Source organism: Myotis nattereri, assembly GCF_964212035.1.
Source record: "Myotis nattereri genome assembly, chromosome: 8".
Lineage (NCBI taxonomy): Eukaryota > Metazoa > Chordata > Mammalia > Chiroptera > Vespertilionidae > Myotis > Myotis nattereri.
This window is the reverse complement of record NC_138083.1, coordinates 7373070-7391910: the sequence shown is the minus strand read 5'-3', so window position 1 is coordinate 7391910 and position 18841 is coordinate 7373070. Positions and strand designations below refer to the sequence as shown.

Sequence of the window (18841 nt, the reverse complement as noted above, 5' to 3'; positions counted from 1 at the left end):
CGCAAACTGGGAAGTCATGGCAGGAACCCGCGCAGAGTCCCATCCGTTTCTGGGAGGATGGCCTTGGACGGCATCAGAACTGTGCCCGACTTTTAACTCAGCGGAGAAAACACTTCCCTCCACCGGCCGGCGCGGGCTTAGCAGAGGTCGCTAGGTTACTAGAATCGGCACAGGAACTTTCCACCAATCCGCAAGCTGCTGGCACGAGGATCTCCTCGCAGCGTCAATGGCGTTTGTGCGCATGTGTCGTCGCCTGGCGGGAGGAGGAGCCTTTTATCTCTTGCCTTCCGGGCGACACAGGAAGTGGCTCGGATGCGCACGTACGACGTCCCCACAGCACTAGGGGCAGTTTCCTCCGCCGGCGTGGGAGATCCCCGGCTCCCAGCATTCTTGTTCGCGCCACCTCGCCCCTGCCCCCTTCGTGCCGGAGCGGGGTCGCAAGCTCCCGAGTCCCTCCGGTCCCTGCAGCCGGCGTCTCGCCGCCGTGCGACTCTCAGGTAGTCCCCGTGCCGCTTCCCCTCGTTACCGCCGCCATGGCGCCGCCGAGGCCGGGCCCCCACTCCCCGGCCCAGGGCGCCCGCGACGAGCCGGCCTTTTGAAAAGCCCCCCTAGTGATCCAGGGAGTGACGTCATAGCTGGAAGGGGCCGCGGCGGTCACCTCGCGTCTAACCCCCTCATGTCTCTGGTGGGGAAACTGAGGCACGGGCCGGGCCACAGAGTTGAAGGCAGCGTCTGTCGCCCCCGCCCTTCCCTGCACGACCCTGGCTTCTCGTCAAACGCGTTGCACCCCCTCAGAGACCTTGCCTGACGGCGCTGCTACCCAAAGCCATCACCTTTAGACCCCGCGTCAGCCTGCCTCGTTGCCCCGTTGCGCTTACCACTCTGAAACGAAGTCTTTTGTTTCTATCTTCCTCCGCCAGGTGTTGGTCACACTCACACTCTGCCCCGGCCAGGCCCTGTGCTGAGCGCCAGGTGTGTGCGAGGCAAGAACCCAGACAGGTGTCCGCGCGTTGCAGCTGGCATTCTCCTGGGAAAGAGGTTGATTGCAAAGACATCCCAGGTCGTGACAGGTGTTACGAAGGAAACGGGGACGGGAAGGGGGGGCACGGGGGGCCGTGATCGGAGGTTGGCGATGTTAAATTAGGAAGGCAGAGAGGCCTCCGAGGAGGTGACCTTTCTTAAAAAACATAGGTTTGAGAGCTTTATTGTAAGTTAGACCTGTGTGTACCTGTTGATGAGCTTGGGGACTTTAATATAGTTGTGCAAACACCACCTCGGTGCAGTTTTAGAACATTCCGTCCCCTCACAAAGTTCCCCGGGGGCACCTTTTGACAGACAGCTGGAGGTTGGGGGGAGGGGGAGTTACCCCAGCCACAGCGAGGGGTGAGCGCCGTGGGGGGCAGAAAGGAAGCCGGCAGGGAGCGCGTGGGTGCAGAGCGGGAGGAGGGCAGCGTGGGGGGCGGTGGGGGAGGTGAAAGGCGGGCGGGTGCCTTCTGGACCCGGGGGCTCCCAGTGTCCTGCATACCACGTGGTCCACAAAGGCCGACAGGTACTGGAATGGCCTGTGCTCCTTCCTAGTGGCAGGAGTGTTCTCTCCCATCGTGATGGTTGAAGCGGGGGAGGGAATGGGAGTCAAGTTTCAGGCCCTGTGTGTGCTCACCGGGCTTTCATAACCCTATGAAATGGATGTCAGTGACTGTGTTTATGGATGAGAAAGTCAAGGCTAAATAACACGGCCAAAGCGATGTGGCTCGTTCCTGGGCTCGATGGCAGCAGCCTGGCCACGGCTTTGCTCGCCCGTGCAGTTAACTGGCGGTCCACGCACACTGCTGACGTTTCAGGCAGCGGTAGCAGCACGCTGCACGGCCTCTCGCAAAGTTGCTTTCTGAGCTGTTGCTTTTACCCAGCATGTCTGCCCCTGCTTACTGTTCATGGAGCTGGGGAAACGCAAATGTCTTTCCAAAATGCCTAGTAGTTTCCCATTCTGTGTTGTCTTTTTTTAGAGATGTTACCCTTGTTGGCAAGTATGCCACTCGGCTCCCTGACTCCTTTGGGAGAGGTGACTGACCTGGTAGGCTTCGTGGCTTAAAATTTTGCTAGCCGATGACAGAATTGAAAAAGGGGCGTCAGCACGCGTGAGTCACCAGGGAGTTACAGTACACAGACTTTCTCCTTGCAAAGGAAAGGAGTTCATTGTACCCACTAAGTCCGAGGTACTGCCCTTTCTACACGGATAACCCAGTGTGATCCTCAGAGTACCCCTGGAGGAAGTATTTTGTATTTATAAAGCAGGAAAGTAAGGCCTGGTGAGAGCAGGGTCCAAAACCTGGTGAGTTTCCTAAAAAAACTCGTAATGGGAGATTCTTGCTGGCAGATATCCACCCATATGCGAGGCTGGTGCTCACGTAGACCAGTGGATTACTTTGAAAAACTCCTACAAAGAAATCGCAGCCAGGACTGGTTGCTTTTCTAAGTAACTTCACATGGAGATCTTGACCTAAACCAACGAGCAGAGATTAGTAAGAAAGTGGATTCTCACTCAGTGGGAACCGGGAAGAGAGGGACCTGCTGCTGGTTTGCGGTTGTATCCTGGTGCTCAGCGCAGCGTCGCTGTAAAGCCTGAGCGAGTCGAGTTCTAGCTGGGACTGAAGCACTGCAGGGATGTGTCGGCGTTGGTTTATCCGTGGTGACAAGTGTAAGGAAACTGGCTGTGGGTGTATAGGAACTCTCCTGTCTTTACAATGTCTATAAATCTAAAATAGGAAGTTTATTTTTAAAAAGCACTCTCACATATTTAGATCTCTTCAATAGAGAGAGGCCTAGCGTCAAGCCATGTACTCTTTGTTTCCCTTCTGCACCTTAATTAGCTTTGTATTGCCTCTCGGTGGTATTTATAACTTAAAAAAGGACCTGTCCTTAACATTTTCCATTATTTGTTTTAGAGCCAAAATGAGTCTGTTTGGAACAACCTCTGGTTTTGGAACTGGTGGGACCAGCATGTTTGGCAGCACAACTACAGATAACCACAACCCTATGAAGGTACCACATTGGACATCCTGGGGTTGTCCTGAAGAGGGCAGGGCAGGGTCTCCCACAGCAGTGGCAGCAGGAGAAACTGATAGTGGGGGAGCCTCCTTTGGGGTGGAAGCTCTGAAAATTTGTCGGGTTGCTTTCTCAAACATTGGAGCATAGGGACCTGCTGTCCTGTCCCCCTCACTGCCCCAGTCACCAGAATCACCTGGGGCCTGGCCTACACTGTTGAATCAGAATCTCTGCAGGGAGGGAGGGAGGGAGGGCAGGCAGCAGCTGTGATCAGCACTTAAGGGCAAGATGGTGGGCCCTCACCTGGAAACGTGGTTGTGCTGGTGCCTTCACTGGCTTCTTTCTCATCACCCTTTTTGAGCCAAGTAAGACAGGTCTGATTCCGTTAGTTCTTGAGCACAAGGGAATTCCACCCTGAGGTTCAGTGAGAAAGAAAGCAATTTTGAAGGAAACTGGGATGATGCATACATTTTAACGTTGACCTTTCCCCCACCAGGATATTGAAGTGACATCCTCTCCTGATGATAGCATTGGTTGTCTATCTTTCAGCCCACCAACCTTGCCAGGGAACTTTCTTATTGCAGGATCATGGGCTAACGATGTAAGTGCTCCTCATGTGTGTGTTCTATAAGTCATGCCTCTTTGAATGGGTGGAGTTAGGTTTCCTTTTGGCTCCATCCTCTCCCAAGCGGTTGAAGCTGAGTTAAGACTTATCCATGTTGACAAATGTAAGAAGGAAACTGGGTGTGGGGTGATGGGAACTCTCCTGTTTTTACAATTTTCTGTATTTAAATAAATAAATCTTAGATAAATTAGAGCAGCGGTTGCCAACCAGTGGTCCGTGAGGTCCGAAAGGTTGGCGACCGCCAAGTTAGAAGGTATCAACCAGTGGTTCCCAACCTTTTTTTGGCCATGCCCCACCTGAGCATCTCTAAAATCCTGCTGCCCCTGTGACATGTAATTCTTATTATTAAAAGAAATGACTTCTGTTCCCGTGGAGGAAGCCTAAAGGCCGTTAACTTGCTCTAAACAAGCGTCCAAAGAGCATAGCTTCCGTGGAAAAGAAAAAGAACAAAAGGACAGTTGAAGTACTGAGGAAGAAATCACTAAGAAATTGTTAAAAAAAATATGAATATGAAAATAATAGCAAATAAAGTTTCAAAACATAATAACTGAAATGCATAAATATGTCACAATATATATTAACTAGAGGCCTGATGCACAAAATTTGTGCAAGAGTAGGCCTTCCTTCCCCTGGCTGCCGGCACCGGCTTCCCTCTGACACCCGGGACCCAGGCTTCCCTCGCAGCCCTGACTTCACCTGGAAGAATGTCCGGTCTAATTAGCATATTACGCTTGTTAATTACTCATTCTCCAATTGCCCCCCTGTGAGGCATGTGCCCCACATTGGAAACCACTGGTGTAAATCCTTCTGAGTGGGCAGATGTCAGTTCTTCGTACACTGAGTTTTGTTGAAGCACAATTACACAGCTGGCTCAGAAATTCCTCCTTTAGGTCAGAACCTGGAAGTGTATTTCCAGATCAACTGGGTGTTCGTTGGGAGTGCGTGTTGTCCATGACAGTGCACCGAGGCTTCCTGAGCATGTTCTTCAGGCACATGGCAAACTTCTCTTAACTTTAGATATAGCGCAGATTCTGCATAGGCCTGTACTTACCTGTTGTGTACAAAAAAGAGACAAAATCATAGTATACAAAAAGAAATAAAACTGGTAGAAAAATAAGCAAAGGGGGTGAAGAGGTACTTCACAAAGAGGTTCAAGTGATCCATTAAACTTCAACCACTCACCACACCTAAAATAGGTAAACACGCATTTACACAATTGACTTGTTTTTCTATCAAATTAACAAAAATAAGAAGGTTAAAGGAATTACCCTTGGTGCTGACAACACTAAGCTGAAGCCTTACATGGTGTGCTGGTAGGTGTGTGTGTGGTACAGTTCCTAAGCAATCCTGTCTCAGCGATTCCCCTCGGGGCCTGAGGAGGATCTAAGCATAGACCCTTGAGGGTCTTCATGCAGGAAAACTTCAAAATTGCACTATCTAACAGTAATGGTAATTCATGATATGTCGGAATGATAGGATACCATTTTTAAAGTTTTTGAAAAGGTTTCTGCAACAGGGAAGCAGGCAGTGAGGGGATGAGGGGAGGAAAGTAGTTGGGGAGGAGGTTGTCAAGGTTGAGCAGGTTTGGTTTTTACATGGAGTTTCTAGAAAGACTTCAGTTGATTCTCTGCCCAAAAAATGTAAGAATGTTTATTGGCAACTAATGCAGTTGAGGGGAACTGCAATTACAAAAATGAAGATACTCTGCAGTCTCGTTTTTCGAAGAAGATATGTGTGCCTAGAAAGACTGAAAGCACACGGCTGCCAACTAGTTGTCCATGGGATGAGGGTGATTTTTGTTTTCTTGTCATATTTACAAAATCTCTAAGTAAAATGCATTACTTTTGTAACTGGGGAAAAATGATACAAAAAGTCAAAGTGAAGTATTCAGAGAAGAAAGGTTAAGTTTCCACTTTGGTTTTGATTCTCTGAATGGTAATGATGACATTCTGCCTTAAAAGACAGATGTAGCTCATAGCTATGTTGAGAAAACTGTCTGCGGTTTTAGGTGGAAGCAAACGAATTTGTATATTTAAATGGATTAGGAATAGGAACGTAACTACTTGTGTATACTTTTCAATTACTTTATTCTAAGATTTTAATAAGATTGATCGAAGTCCATATATATTTTAATTGTACTCCATTAGTTATTAGTTTTAAATGCATATAATTTATCATAAATTGCTATGTTTGCATTAACATGTCTTATTACCATAGGTTCGCTGCTGGGAAGTTCAGGACAGTGGACAGACTATTCCTAAAGCCCAGCAGATGCACACGGGGCCTGTCCTCGACGTCTGCTGGAGTGATGTAAGTGTCATTCGATTTCTCATGTTTTCTTCTACATAAGTACAGTGTAGTCAGAATGTTTGTATGTTTCTGTTTTTATATAACCCCAAACACAAATAATAGGTATGTGTACACATTGAAGGAATTCTAGATTTCTGAGTGTAAATATAGTAATTTATTGATGTTCCTGATGTTATCATTGTTGGCTTTAGTTAATCTCTATGAAAGCTTTGTTGCATAAAAAATCCATTATTTTATTGACATGTTACCTTGAACAGAGGATTTTTCTTGAGGCCTTTCCTACTTCTAAATATTCCATGAGCTTGTGTTGTTTTAAAATTAGAAATTTACTATCTAGAAAATAAATTCTTTTCTGTTATTAGACATTTGAAGACATTTGGTTTTTGGGGGATTCCCTTTCCCTCCCAGATCCTGACTGTCAGCTACGTAAGCAAGCGTGTGCAAGGTTTTTGTTTTTGTTGTTTGTTGTTGCTATTGATTGAGGAGAACTGAATGAAGGTGAAGGATAGGTGGCAAGGCACAGAGAGAGCTGCAGCTGTGGGGGGCCTGCCCCCTGGATGAAGGAGTAGCAGGGGGCGGGGGAGAGCTGACAGCCCAGCCCTTCTCCCTCTCCTGCCTGGTGGCTGCACCGGTACAGAGAAAACATAGGGGCCTGACCGAGTCGGAAGTTGGTAGATGTGGCAATAGGTAGATGCAAACATTCTGAAAAGTGATGCATTTGTTACAGATACAGTTATTTCTAAGTTAATTTGCCTGTCTTTCTTAACTGATTGGGTAATGGTTCAGAATTGTAAACTTTCTTTTAAGTGTGGTAAGGAGTAGAGGTAACTGACAGGAATTCTGCTGCCCGGATGTTACTGAGTGGCTTTCCCAAGTTGTGCCTCATCTCGTGGAGGACTCAAACCTCGGAGTGAGGAGTTCTGACAGTGAGCTGTTCTAGAGGCAGGATGTCTTGGTTGGGGTGGGTGTGAACACTGGGAGCCTAAAGAATTTGAAAGGGTGCTGTGAATGTGTCACTAAAGAGGCAAGAATTGAGCTGAATTTTAAAGGAAAAGTGAGCTGTGAGCATTGTCTCGTTCAGGCGTAGGTTCAAATTTTGTCTTTATCTCCTCCAGCTTTTTTACTTTGGCAAGATACATAATGTCTGTGTCTGTTTCCTCACATACCCAATAAAGATAATAATAACTAGACAGAGAATAGCATTTAATTCAGCAAATAGCGACCAGGCCCTCTAGCACGCCCGAGCACCAAGATGTCGTGGCACTCAGAGGAGGCAAGGTCGGCAGGTCCTGTGCTCGCGGGACTCGTGACCGCTTAGGACCGACATAGAAACAGATGAGAATTTCAGGTAGCGAACGTTTGTGACAGCTGCATTATCTGCATGGTGCTCCCATATGAAATGAAGATAATTACAACAGAATAGCCAACTGTGGCCAAATGGGGCCGTTGCCTGTGTTTGTAAACAGTTTTGTCAGAACACAGCCACACTCATTCACTTACGTGGTGTGGCAGCTGCTTTCATGCTGCAGCAGCAGCAGAGCTAAAGAGCTGCAGTGGTGAACTACAAAGACTGAAATGTTTACTAAACAAATAGCCAGCACTTTAAGACAAAATTTGCCAACCACTGGTCTGGACTTTCCAATTAGTGCTTTCTCTTTTTAGTAAAAATTATCTTTATATATATATATATACACATACTAGGGGCCTGGTGCACGAAATTCGTGCACTGGGTGTCGGGGGGGGGGGGGGGGAGTGTCCCTCAGCCCAGCCTGCCCCCTCTCACATACTGGGAGCCCTCAGGCGTTGACCCCCATCACCCTCCAATCGCAGGATCGGCCCCTTGCCCAGGCCTGATGCCTCTGACAGAGGCGTCAGGCCTGGGCAGGGGACCCCCAGACCCCTCTGATTGCTGGCTCTGCCCCTTGCCCAGTCCTGATGCCTCGGCCAGAGGCGTAGACCCCCCATCACCCTCCGATGGCCTGATCGGCCCCTTGCCCAGGCCTGACGCCTCCGCCAGAGGTGTCAGGCTTGGACAGGGGACCCCCATCTCCCTCCGATCACTGGCTCTGGCCCCCGCCCAGGCCTGAGGCCTCTGGCCCAGGAATCATGCCTGGGCAGGGGACCCCCATCTCCCTCTGATCGCTTGCTCCACCCCCCGCCCAAGCCTGACGCCTCTCACCCAGGCTTCAGGCCTGGGCAAGGGGACCATCATATCCCCCCAATCCTTGGCTCCGCCCCCCACCCAGGCCTGATGCCTCGGCCAGAGGAGTTGACCCTCATCACCCTCCGATCACCAATCACCGGATCGGCCCCTTGACCAGGCCTGAGGCCTCCGGCAGAGGCGTCAGGCCTGGGCAGGGGACCCCCAGCTCCCCGCGGTTGCAGGCTCTGCCCCTGCCCAGGCCTAACGCCTCTGGCCTAGGCTTCCGGCCTGGGCAGCGGGGACCTGCAGTGGCAGCGGGGGGTGCCGCGATCGTGGGCTTCGCTTTAGGCCCAGGCAAGGGACCCCTAGCTCCTGGGACTGCCAGCTTCGACCGTGCCCAGCTCCCATCGCTGGCTCCACCCCTATTTCCTGCTATCACTGGCCAGGGCGGAAAAGGCACCTGATTCTCCGATCTTCTCGCTCAGTCCCCATCAGCCGGACCCCAGCAGCAAGCTAACCTGCCAGTTGGAGTGTCTGCCCCCTGGTGGTCAGTGATTGTCATAGCGAGTGGTTGAGTGGCCTTAGCATATCATTAGCACATTACGCTTTGATTGGTTGACTGGATGACCGGACACTTAGCATATTAGGCTTTTACATATATAGGACATATCTATATATATAAAAGCCTAAATGACCGTTCAACTGGTAGCTATGACACACACTGACCACCATGGGGCAGACACTCTGACTGGTAGGTTAGCTTGCTGCTGGTTAGCTTGCTGCTGGGGTCCGGCCAATGGGGTGTGGGTGAGATGGGCCAGACATGCCTTGGAGCCCTCCCATGGTCCCTCCCCAGCCCCGATCATGCACTGGTGGGGTCCCTCAGCCTGACCTGCACCCTCTTGCAATCTGGGACCCCTCGGGGGATGTCCGCAGGCCAGGCCTAGGGACCCCACCAGTGCATGCTTGTGTGTGTGTGTGTGTGTGTGTGTGTGTGTGTATTTTTTAAAATATATTTTAGTGATTTTTTACAGAGAGGAAGGGAGAGAGAGTAAGAAACATTGATGAGAGAGAAACACCAATCAGCTGCCTCCTGCACACCCCCCACTGGGAATGTGCCCGCAACCAAGGTACATGCTCTTGACCAGAATCAAACCTGGGACCCTTCAGTCTGCAGGCTGACGCTCTATCCACTGAGCCAAACCGGTTAGAGCTGTATGTATATTTTAATTTCAGAGAGGAAGGGAGCAGGAGAGAGAGATAGAAGCATCAATGATAAGGGAGAATCATTGTTCAGCTGCCTTCTGCACGCCCCGCATTGGGGATCGAGCCTGTAACCTGGCATGTTCCCTGACTGGGAATCGAACCATGACCTCCTGGTTCATAGGTCAAAGTTCAATCACTTAGCCATGCCAGCCAAGCAGTAAAAATTATCTTGTGCTTCATACTTGATTGGCCTACTTTGAGTTCTGTTTGTGAATATTTTAAAAACCATTTACAAGAACTGCTATTTTTTAAAATATCCTGTAATTTGACATAGGACCACTGATTATTGAACATTAGTGTCGTTTTACTGCATGCCCTTTGGAATCCTATTAGATATGGAGCTGAACAAAAGTAGTAATGAGTATAGACATGTGTGTATAAAAAGAAGGAAATACGGCAAATGTTTGTAATTGGTGGATCTAAGTGGAGGGTTTATGGGTGTTCATTGTTTTATTCTTGCAACTTTCGTGAAGGCTTGAAATTGATTAAAATAAGAAAAAAGTGTAAGTGGCTCCTTGTTAACTGACACAGATACCAGCTACGCTGTCTGTTCCTGGAGGACGTGTCAGGGCCCTGGCTGCCTCTGAGAGGAGAGCTGGGTCAGTGGGAGAGGCAGAGTCCTCACCGTGCCTTTGAATTTGTTCATCCTGTGTACATAGCATGTCTTATAAAAAATAAATCAATAATAAAAATGGAGCTGAAAATGTGTTTTGTATATGACATTGTCGTTTATAGTATAGTGGCCCCATATAATTGGAAAAGTAAAAATTTCAGAGCAGCCGAGACCGGTTTGGCTCAGTGGATAGAGCGTCGGCCTGCAGACTGAAAGGTCCCGGGTTCGATTCCGGTCAAGGGCATGTACCTGGGTTGCGGGCATATCCCCAGTGGGAGATGTGCAGGAGGCAGCTGATCGATGTTTCTCTCTCATCGATGTTTCTAACTCTCTATCTCTATCCCTTCCTCTCTGTAAAAAATCAATAAAATATATTTAAAAAAAAAATTTTTCAGAGCAAAACCTGCCTGAATACATTCAGCCCCTTCTAATTATACATATAGACAGAGATTTTCTTTTTCTTAGCATGACAGGTTCTCTCCCTTTTACTGTAGGATGGGAGCAAAGTTTTTACGGCTTCATGTGATAAAACTGCCAAAATGTGGGACCTTAACAGTAACCAAGCAATACAGATCGCACAGGTAAGGAGAGCTTGCCCTCTGCAAGTTCTGGAATTCCATTTCTAGAATTCGCTTACAGAAGAGATGCGGTTTGACTGTACCAACTCACTTAGACTTTAGACAGAAACCCCCTGGTTAGCACAACGGACCGTTTGTGGCCATTCTTACTCGTGCTCCACAGATTGCTCTGTGAAGGGTCTCCCGTGTATGTGTAGATGAGAGCGTCATGAGGAGTTAGTGATGTTAAATCTGACACATGTGACAGGTGACCCTCAGCATTCACTCACTTGACACTCAGCACCCGTGGGTGGCTTGTCTTTTACCAGCTACATATGCTCACTCGTTCATAGGGCCAGTATTTATCCAATACCTGATGTATGCCAGGTACTGTCACCGGGAGGTACAACGGTGAGGAGATGCTTCCACACGCCCCAGAGCTTTGTAGTCCACTAGGGACAAGGCAGCCTCTTGTGTGATGTCTGCTAAGAAAGGTGGAAGCGACGAGGATGAGAGAACCTAGAGCCAGGAACCTGTGAGGACACTGAGATGGTGTCAGGAAGGTGTTCCGCACTCGGGCCACAGTGCTGTGTGCAAGAGGCAGCTCCTGATCTCTCAGTTTGTGTCACCTCAGTAAGTAAATAAAACCTTGGTGGAGTCCCCTACTAGTTATTTCTGATGATTTCCCAGGAGGGACTCCCTCTCACTCTCACATACTAGTTAATTGTGGGTAAAATCCAATTAAGTTCATGCGAATGGAAGGGAGACGTGGGCTCTTACGTTACTTGAACGTTTTGGTCATGGTGAAGGGCTAAAATACCCTTCAGTTTTTGTTTGGTTTGACCTCAATATTTAAATTAATTCCTTCTCTTTGGATTTTCAGAACTAAAGCTGTTAGCACTAGTTACATTTACCTTCATCTGTTTTGGTTCTGTCTTGTTGAAAGCATGATGCTCCTGTGAAAACCATTCATTGGATCAAAGCCCCGAACTACAGCTGCGTGATGACCGGGAGCTGGGATAAGACTTTGAAGGTACACTCTGCTGAGGGGCCCTATGGCCCAACCAGGTCAACATGCATTCATTGTTCTTACACTGTTTGGGCTTTAGCTCTGAATAGTCGCTTTCTGGCTTTTTTTCTTTTAGTTTTGGGATACACGATCATCAAATCCCATGATGGTTTTGCAGCTCCCTGAGAGGTGTTATTGTGCCGACATGGTAAGGCGTTTCTAACTTTATACATATTTCCTTTTAAAAGAGAAAAGCTTTTCTGACCTTATGACATCTTGCAATTAGAGGGGGATATAGTCCAGATTGCCTCAGTCATCTTAAATCTGATTCTTGTGCTGCATTTGTTCCAGAATTACTAAATAGTGGGTGTCAGGTTTTTGGTCACTTGTCATTTGAATATATGCAGAGAGCTATGTGCTATCAGGGTATGACCTTTATCGTGTGGCTGTAGGAAATGGGCAGTAACTCTGTGTTTTAGATTTGTGGGGACTGTCTCTGTGGGTGAGAAAATGAAGAACTTTCTCCATCCATTTAGTCATCAGTCTTCAAGCTTTGTACCAACTGCCCAGCAATTCCACTTATAGAAATTTGTCATGAGAACAAGAAGGTTGCACATGGTCTCTGTTGTTATAAAACTGTGAAACATGGGAAGTGATCTAAAGGGAAGGAAGACAGACATGGTTAAGTGAACCCTGGGGTAGGTTTATTTGAGAGAATATTAGACAGTCATTAGTATTTTTAGAATACACACTTTGAGTTAATGATACGGATTATATAGAAACATACATTCACATGCATATATGTATAATGCTCAGAAAAACTGGAGTAAAACTGTCATAACATTAACGACTATTACTATATGAAGAGCCATAGGTGATTTTTATTTCTTCTCTACTCCAAAGTATATTTTCTAAATATTCATATATTTTACTAGAGGCCCGGGTGCAGAGTGCACGAATTCGTGCATAGGTGGGGTCCACCCCAATCAAGGCCAGCCGGCTGGGGAGAGGGGCTGTGGGCAGTTGGCCGGCCAGCCCTGCCCCCTGTTTGAACTCCCAGTCGAAGGGACAATTTGCATATCACCCTTTTATTATATAGGATAGTTTTAAAGAAATTAGTCTTTTAAAACTAAATGATTTTATCCAAATGTGATTTTATGTTTTCTTAAAGCATGTTGATATCATTGGGTTTTAAACTTAGAAAAATTTCAGACTTATTTTTATGACTGTAAAAAAATTTGATATAATATTTGGGTATAAAGACAGCACACTCCTGGGGTGGGGGGCAGTGGACTTCTTTTAAAAGCACAGTCCTCTGTTTAGTCCTGTCTCTGCTCTCGCCATTCCCCAGATCTATCCTATGGCTGTGGTGGCAACCGCGGAGAGGGGACTGATAGTCTATCAGTTAGAGAACCAGCCTTCCGAATTCAGGAGGATAGAATCTCCCCTGAAACACCAGGTGAGTCGGAAGTCAGATCAAGAAGCCAGGGTTTAGACCCATCCTGTGCCCACGTATAGTTTTAAACACCTGTAAGTATTTTCAAAGGGAGTCAATTTAAGGACACAAATATCTAGCGAGTGAAAACTCTTCTTTGCTGAATGAGCCCAGCTTACCTGTCTCCCCTAAACTTCCCCCTGATAGCTGGGTGCTACTGAATAACACCACTTCCCAGTGGACTGGCTCCATGGTAAGCTCATAGCTTCCACCTTCCACAGTGCCTTTGTCATGCCCAGACGCTGCTTAGGTTTTCGTCTCCTGCTCTGTCTTCCACTTGCCAAGGGCTCTTAGATCTTCACTCTCTTGGGTCCCCTAGACTCTCCCTCTCTTTTCCCCTTTGTCTCAGCGCTCAGATCAGCTTCTACTCAGAAAACAAGCTGGTGGTTGGGAGCTTCCTTATCTTCCTCCTGTGAATCCAGAAACCTGCCTGCGCCTGCGCCTGCTCCTCTCCATCCCCAGCTGTCAGGTGGAGGCAGTGTTCTCCCAGGGCCGGTTTCAGGGCAGGACCCGTGCCCTGCGGCCTTCTCAGGAACCTCCAGCCACTGATCAGCCCGCTCCCTCCTGTACCTTCCGTCTCTCCCCCGCGTATGCTTAGTGCAACATGAGCATACAAGTCTCACTCATCCTAGGAAACAAACTTTGTTTTGACCCCACCACCTGGACCCCTCTCCCTAACCTGTTGAGTGACAAGAAGAGTTTAGGTCCTTCAGTCCATCCTCTGTACCTGAGTGTGTGGACCCTGCCGTGCCCTGGCTTCAACCCCCTAACTGACATTCGTTGCCCTTTGGGTAAATTCAAACTCCTTGATACAACCTAGTCTGGTCTGGCTTCACTTGCAGGCGCCTGCTCATTCACTTTTGAGGAATGCCGCCTGTCTTCCCCGGGTCACCGTGCAGATGTGTTCTTGTAAATCGTACCCCAGTCGTGTGGTTGCCGTCTGTGTGCGGGCATTAGACCCTGTGCCGAGCTGGTGGGGCAGGCAGGGGCACCGCTTGACCAGCTGTGGTTCCTCCTGTCCTCTAAGTACTTACAGACCTTTGTCTCTTTTTGTTAACTTTTTTTACTCAGAAGTAATGGGCTTGCTATTTTGTTCATTTGTTTTTAACCAGTTAACTGCCACGCGTCCAAAACGGAAACCATCCCCACTGCCACGATAGTTTGAATTTTAAAAAATCAATTTGCAATGAACATTATAAAAATAAATATATTACTCACAATTTGGGTGTTCTTGAATATTTTCAGCTGAAAATTCTCACGAAAAATGATTTTAAAGTTGGTCAGGGCTGCCACTTAGGGAAAACATTTTTTTTTATAGACACACATGGCGTGTGTGGAAGGCCTGCCGCTTGCGTCTACAGAACCTTATGGCATACAGTGGGTTAAAGAGCAAATGGCACCAAAAGGGAACCAGCATTCACTTTCCATTTTTGTGGGACATTTGTGTGTTCTGCGTCATCACAATAACAAACTGCTCTTTCCCATCATCTCATGCTCCTCAGGGCCGCACCTCCTGACCTCCGCAGAAGCTAAAGTGTCCAGCTTGGGCAGGGTGGGTGGTCCTCTGGGTTAGGCCAGGTTGTCATGAGTAGGAGGAGGAAGGGAAGACCCAGAGGTGCCCAGCCCTGCTCCTTTGGGCCCCCAGACACAGGGTTGGGTCAGGTGCAGTGACTTGCTTTGGCATTGCCCTTTGTGGTTTAGAAAGCGCTGGCTCAGCCACTGTCCCACTCGACCCTTGGTCCCCAGTGATAGCCAGGTGGGTACTGCTTCCCTTTTCCAGTGAGGGGCAGAGGCACAGAACACTGGGTCACGATGAAGGGCGCCCACCGGGGCTAAGAATCACACTGACATGTCTTCCTCCCTCCCCATGAGAGGCCAGCACCAGAGAAGGGTCAGATGGGGTCCTGAGGGTCGTGAGCGTTGCTGGAGTGGCGGCCAGGCCTCGGGGGTGGCAGAGAACGAGCAACTGGATCAAAGCACATGGCCTGTGGTTTCTTCAGAAGAAAGTTAGAAAATAGTGCTTACTGGAGGAATATATGAAATGTTTTATTTTACACTGTGAGGATGTGCTTGTCTTGTTTTTTCAAACTACAGCACCGATGTGTGGCCATCTTTAAAGACAAGCAGAACAAGCCGACGGGGTTCGCGCTGGGAAGCATCGAGGGCAGAGTGGCCATCCACTACATCAACCCCCCAAACCCGTGAGTGGGCTCGGTCGGTGGTGCATTTTCAACCAAGACTTTTTCTAAAAACGGGAAACTTAACTGGGGCCTTTGTTTTTCAGTGCCAAAGATAACTTTACCTTTAAATGTCACCGATCTAACGGAACCAACACTTCAGCTCCTCAGGACATCTATGCGGTACGTTGTTAGAAACTTAACCTTGAGAACGGAATGCGCCCAGAAACCAGACAGGGAGGTGGGTGGCTGAGTCATTACAGTATTAGAGACGGTGTGGGGCTCGCGGCTCGAGAGAAACAGCTGCCTCCGTGGGGCTGTTTTCTGTTTTTGTGAACATGTCTTCATCCTCTGACTTTACTTCTGAATGCAAGCTCAGGGCTGCTGAGGGAGCGTACCCCCCCTTCAAGGTGCCGGTAGACAGTTGATACACGTGGCTTATACTGAGAAATTGCTGTTTGCTGAGGAAGTAGAGCGTTTTCTGAGGCCGTGCCGTGGGTCACTAGCTGCGCACTTGTTACCTTCTGTTGACTTGTGTGGTAACAAGAGCCACGATCAGTCCTGGGCTGGCGGTGGCTCAGGGAGCATGGCTAGTTGTCCCTGTGACCAGGCGCAGCAGCTCCAAGCAGGAAGCACGAGCTGGCGAAAGCAGGTTTCTCCTCCATCTTCCCCTAATTGTGCGTGTCGACCCCTGCAGGTCAATGGAATCGCGTTCCATCCTGTGCATGGCACCCTTGCCACGGTGGGATCTGATGGTAGATTCAGCTTCTGGGACAAAGATGCCAGAACAAAACTGAAAACTTCGGAACAGTTAGATCAGCCCATATCGGCTTGCTGCTTCAATCACAACGGAAACATATTTGCCTACGCTTCCAGCTACGACTGGTCCAAGGTGAGCGTTCCCAGCCCGCCGCACCCCTCCACGCACAGCAGGCACACTAACCACTTCCACTTCCTTCTGGGTCTGGGCAGCTCGTCCTGGGCCAAGCCCTTGTCCCGGTGAGGTCATGGATGAGAGGACCTCTTGCATGAAACCGCACGTCGGAGCCAATTGTCCACCGCCCTCCCCAGGCCTTGCTCTCTGAGGGTGGTCATCTTGGCTTCTTAAAAAATATTTTTTTATTGATTTTAGAGAGGAAGGGGGAGGGAGAGAGAAACATCAATGATGAGAGAAAATCATTGATCGGCTGCCTCTTGCACATCCCACACTGGGGATCAAGCCTGCAACCTGGGCAAATGCCCTGACTGGGAATCGAATCGTGACCTCCTGGTTCATAGGTGGACACTGAGCCACGCCGGCCTGGCCATCTTGGCTTATTAAAGGGGTGGCAGCTTAGCGTCTCGGCACCTACAAGACAAGCATGTACAGGGTGGCTCCTCCAGGTGGGACATGGAAGGCAAATCCCACCAAGTCCCAGCCTCCTCCGCGGACGGAGGTTCCTGTTGAAGAGTTGGCTTTTCTCTCCATTCCTTCTCCAGAGACTGCTTCATGCACGTAGCGCTGGGCCTGGCGTGAGGAGTGCCCACAAAGTGCTCACTTCTGCTTTCTCCTAATAAGATTGTTGTGTGTCCCCATCAGGGCCATGAGTTCTATAATCCTCAGAAGAAGAACTACATCTTCCTGCGGAACGCGGCCGAGGAGCTCAAGCCCAGGAACAAGAAGTAGTGGAGACGCCTGTGGCCGGAGCCGCTCTCTGCTCGGCCCGATGTGTGCGGGTCAGGGCCGGCTTGGGTGGGTGTGAGCCATGGTGTGGATTCAGCCCCTGGGGAAACAGTGTCATGGGCCGATTCCCTCGGCCCGCAGTGACTGTGGTCTCTCCATTCCACTGCCTGTTACAGGAGTCCTCTGACTACGGGGACCAAGGCCATTACTGAGGTAGAGTCGTGTGGGCCCCTGGTCTACAGTGCTCAGTTCAGCAGTGTGTTCTAGAAACACTGGGCCACGTTTTACAAACACTGTACTGTACTTTGTAATAAAACATTTTAAAGACTGCCTTCCGAGCTCCCTTTGTCCACCTCCTCCCTTGCCCGGAGAGCGCCCAGTGAGCTCTGAAGTGATCATCCCTGTTCAGCATCATCGCGGGTTTTGATTTGTGACTTGCGACGCCCTTTGGGAAATGCCAGGATCTCAAAACTTGGGAAAGGTGGGAATCCTGGGCTGCGAATGCCTTCTACCAAGTGGAATGTCTAGCAACAGCCCTGCCAGCATGGCCAGCAGAGTTGCTATGCGCTTTCCTTGTCCTTCCGCTCCCGTCTTTAACATCCCGTGCTTTTCCTCTGCTGGGCAGCTGTCCTGGAGACTGAGGGACGGGCCTTTTTAGGCAAAGCCCGAGTGGGGCTGTGTGTGTGGCCAAGTTAGAACCCCAGTTCCCTGCAAGGGAAGTGCTCTTCACTCATGCCCTAGTGATAGTTATGGGGTGCTGCTTTTTTATTTCGTGTCATTTAAAATTCCTGATTGGTAAGTACCAAATAAATTCAAGTTGATGTTTGACTGTGGGTGGAGCTTATTGTGTTTTTACCCTGTGATCCCAAATGCTTCTTACACTTTACTGTCTGGGGCTGGTGTGTAAACTAACTTGCTGAGTGTGGAAATCTAGTGTCATCATGTAAGCAATGTGTCTGCCTACTCATCAAAAGCAATGACAATAAAATTTTCTACTGGAAGAGACTATCTGCACTCGGTTTAAGTTCTTTGGTACGTGGAGCACAAATGAATTCAGATCCATTAACTCTTCAGCTCTGCCTTACCCTGAAAAGTGATTTTTTTGCGAGAGAAAAAGGCATACGCACTAGAAAAGGAAACTTGAATTTTCAAGTTAATCTTTTGCATCTTATTTTCCCTTTCATGAATTAGCCCTGTGGCTTTATGGACGGGAGACAGAGGTAGAAAAGATGGCAGTGAGGGAGTCGAGCTTGGTTAGCTCAGGAGCCCCTTTCACGGGAGTGGGAGTAGATTTACAGCTTTCGCTTAGCTCCGCGCCCACATTCTCTATGAGCCAAAGTTGAACATGGCCGCAAAATAATGAGTCTAAGCCATGAGCTTTCGGAAGTGCTCTTTTCCAAGACTGGACCGTGCCACATTGCCAAGGGGGTAGTTTTTGTAACTGGTAAATTGGAAACATTTGCACAAGTCCAAGGTTGGACTTGGGCTGCCAGGAACCGGGAGTGAGTTTGCCGCTGTTGTCCACCAGGAGCGTAAAAGATTACCACTTACTTGCTGATGGTCAACCAGGAGGTTTTTGTTGAAATCATTAAACTTCTAAGATATTTGTTTTCATGTTTCCTCAAAAGCCCAGGGAGCCCTCCACCCGTTGTCTCTTGCTCTAAAAACAAAAAACAAAAAAACAGGGAGCCTTGAGGAACTCTCCGCCTTAAACCTCCCTGTCCCTGCAGACGCTAGTACGTATGTTACATTCAGTAGGTGCTCAGTAACTACTGGTAAATTTAATGGCATCTTCTATTCAAAAAGAAACAAGTAATCTTGACTCTAAGAAATGTCATTCTGCCATTTAAAATCTGTATACCCAGTTAATAAAAGGGGGGGGTCTATAAAGCTCATGGCGAAGACACATTAGTGTCCCCACACTTACCCCATTTTACTGTA

General features: G+C 48.6%; 1 protein-coding gene across 4 annotated transcripts; it reads left to right on the top strand.

Annotated features, from left to right (window-relative positions):
* The first annotated feature begins 296 nt into the window (after positions 1–296).
* Positions 297–17906, top strand: RAE1 (ribonucleic acid export 1). Of its 4 annotated transcripts, none has more exons than XM_081097569.1 (13): positions 297–497; positions 921–972; positions 2943–3039; positions 3539–3643; positions 5885–5977; positions 10494–10580; positions 11503–11589; positions 11702–11773; positions 12917–13024; positions 15155–15261; positions 15345–15420; positions 15935–16129; positions 16817–17906. In XM_081097569.1, exons 3-13 carry the CDS (start codon positions 2950–2952, stop codon positions 16901–16903), a joined length of 1107 nt encoding a protein of 368 aa, XP_080953695.1. In that variant the 5' UTR covers positions 297–497; positions 921–972; positions 2943–2949; the 3' UTR covers positions 16904–17906. The 4 variants fall into 4 exon arrangements, with proteins under 4 accessions (XP_080953695.1, XP_080953692.1, XP_080953693.1 ...); XM_081097566.1 differs by having other exon boundaries at positions 303–497; positions 921–1070; XM_081097568.1 differs by having other exon boundaries at positions 334–497; positions 921–1060.
* Positions 17907–18841: the final 935 nt, after the last annotated feature.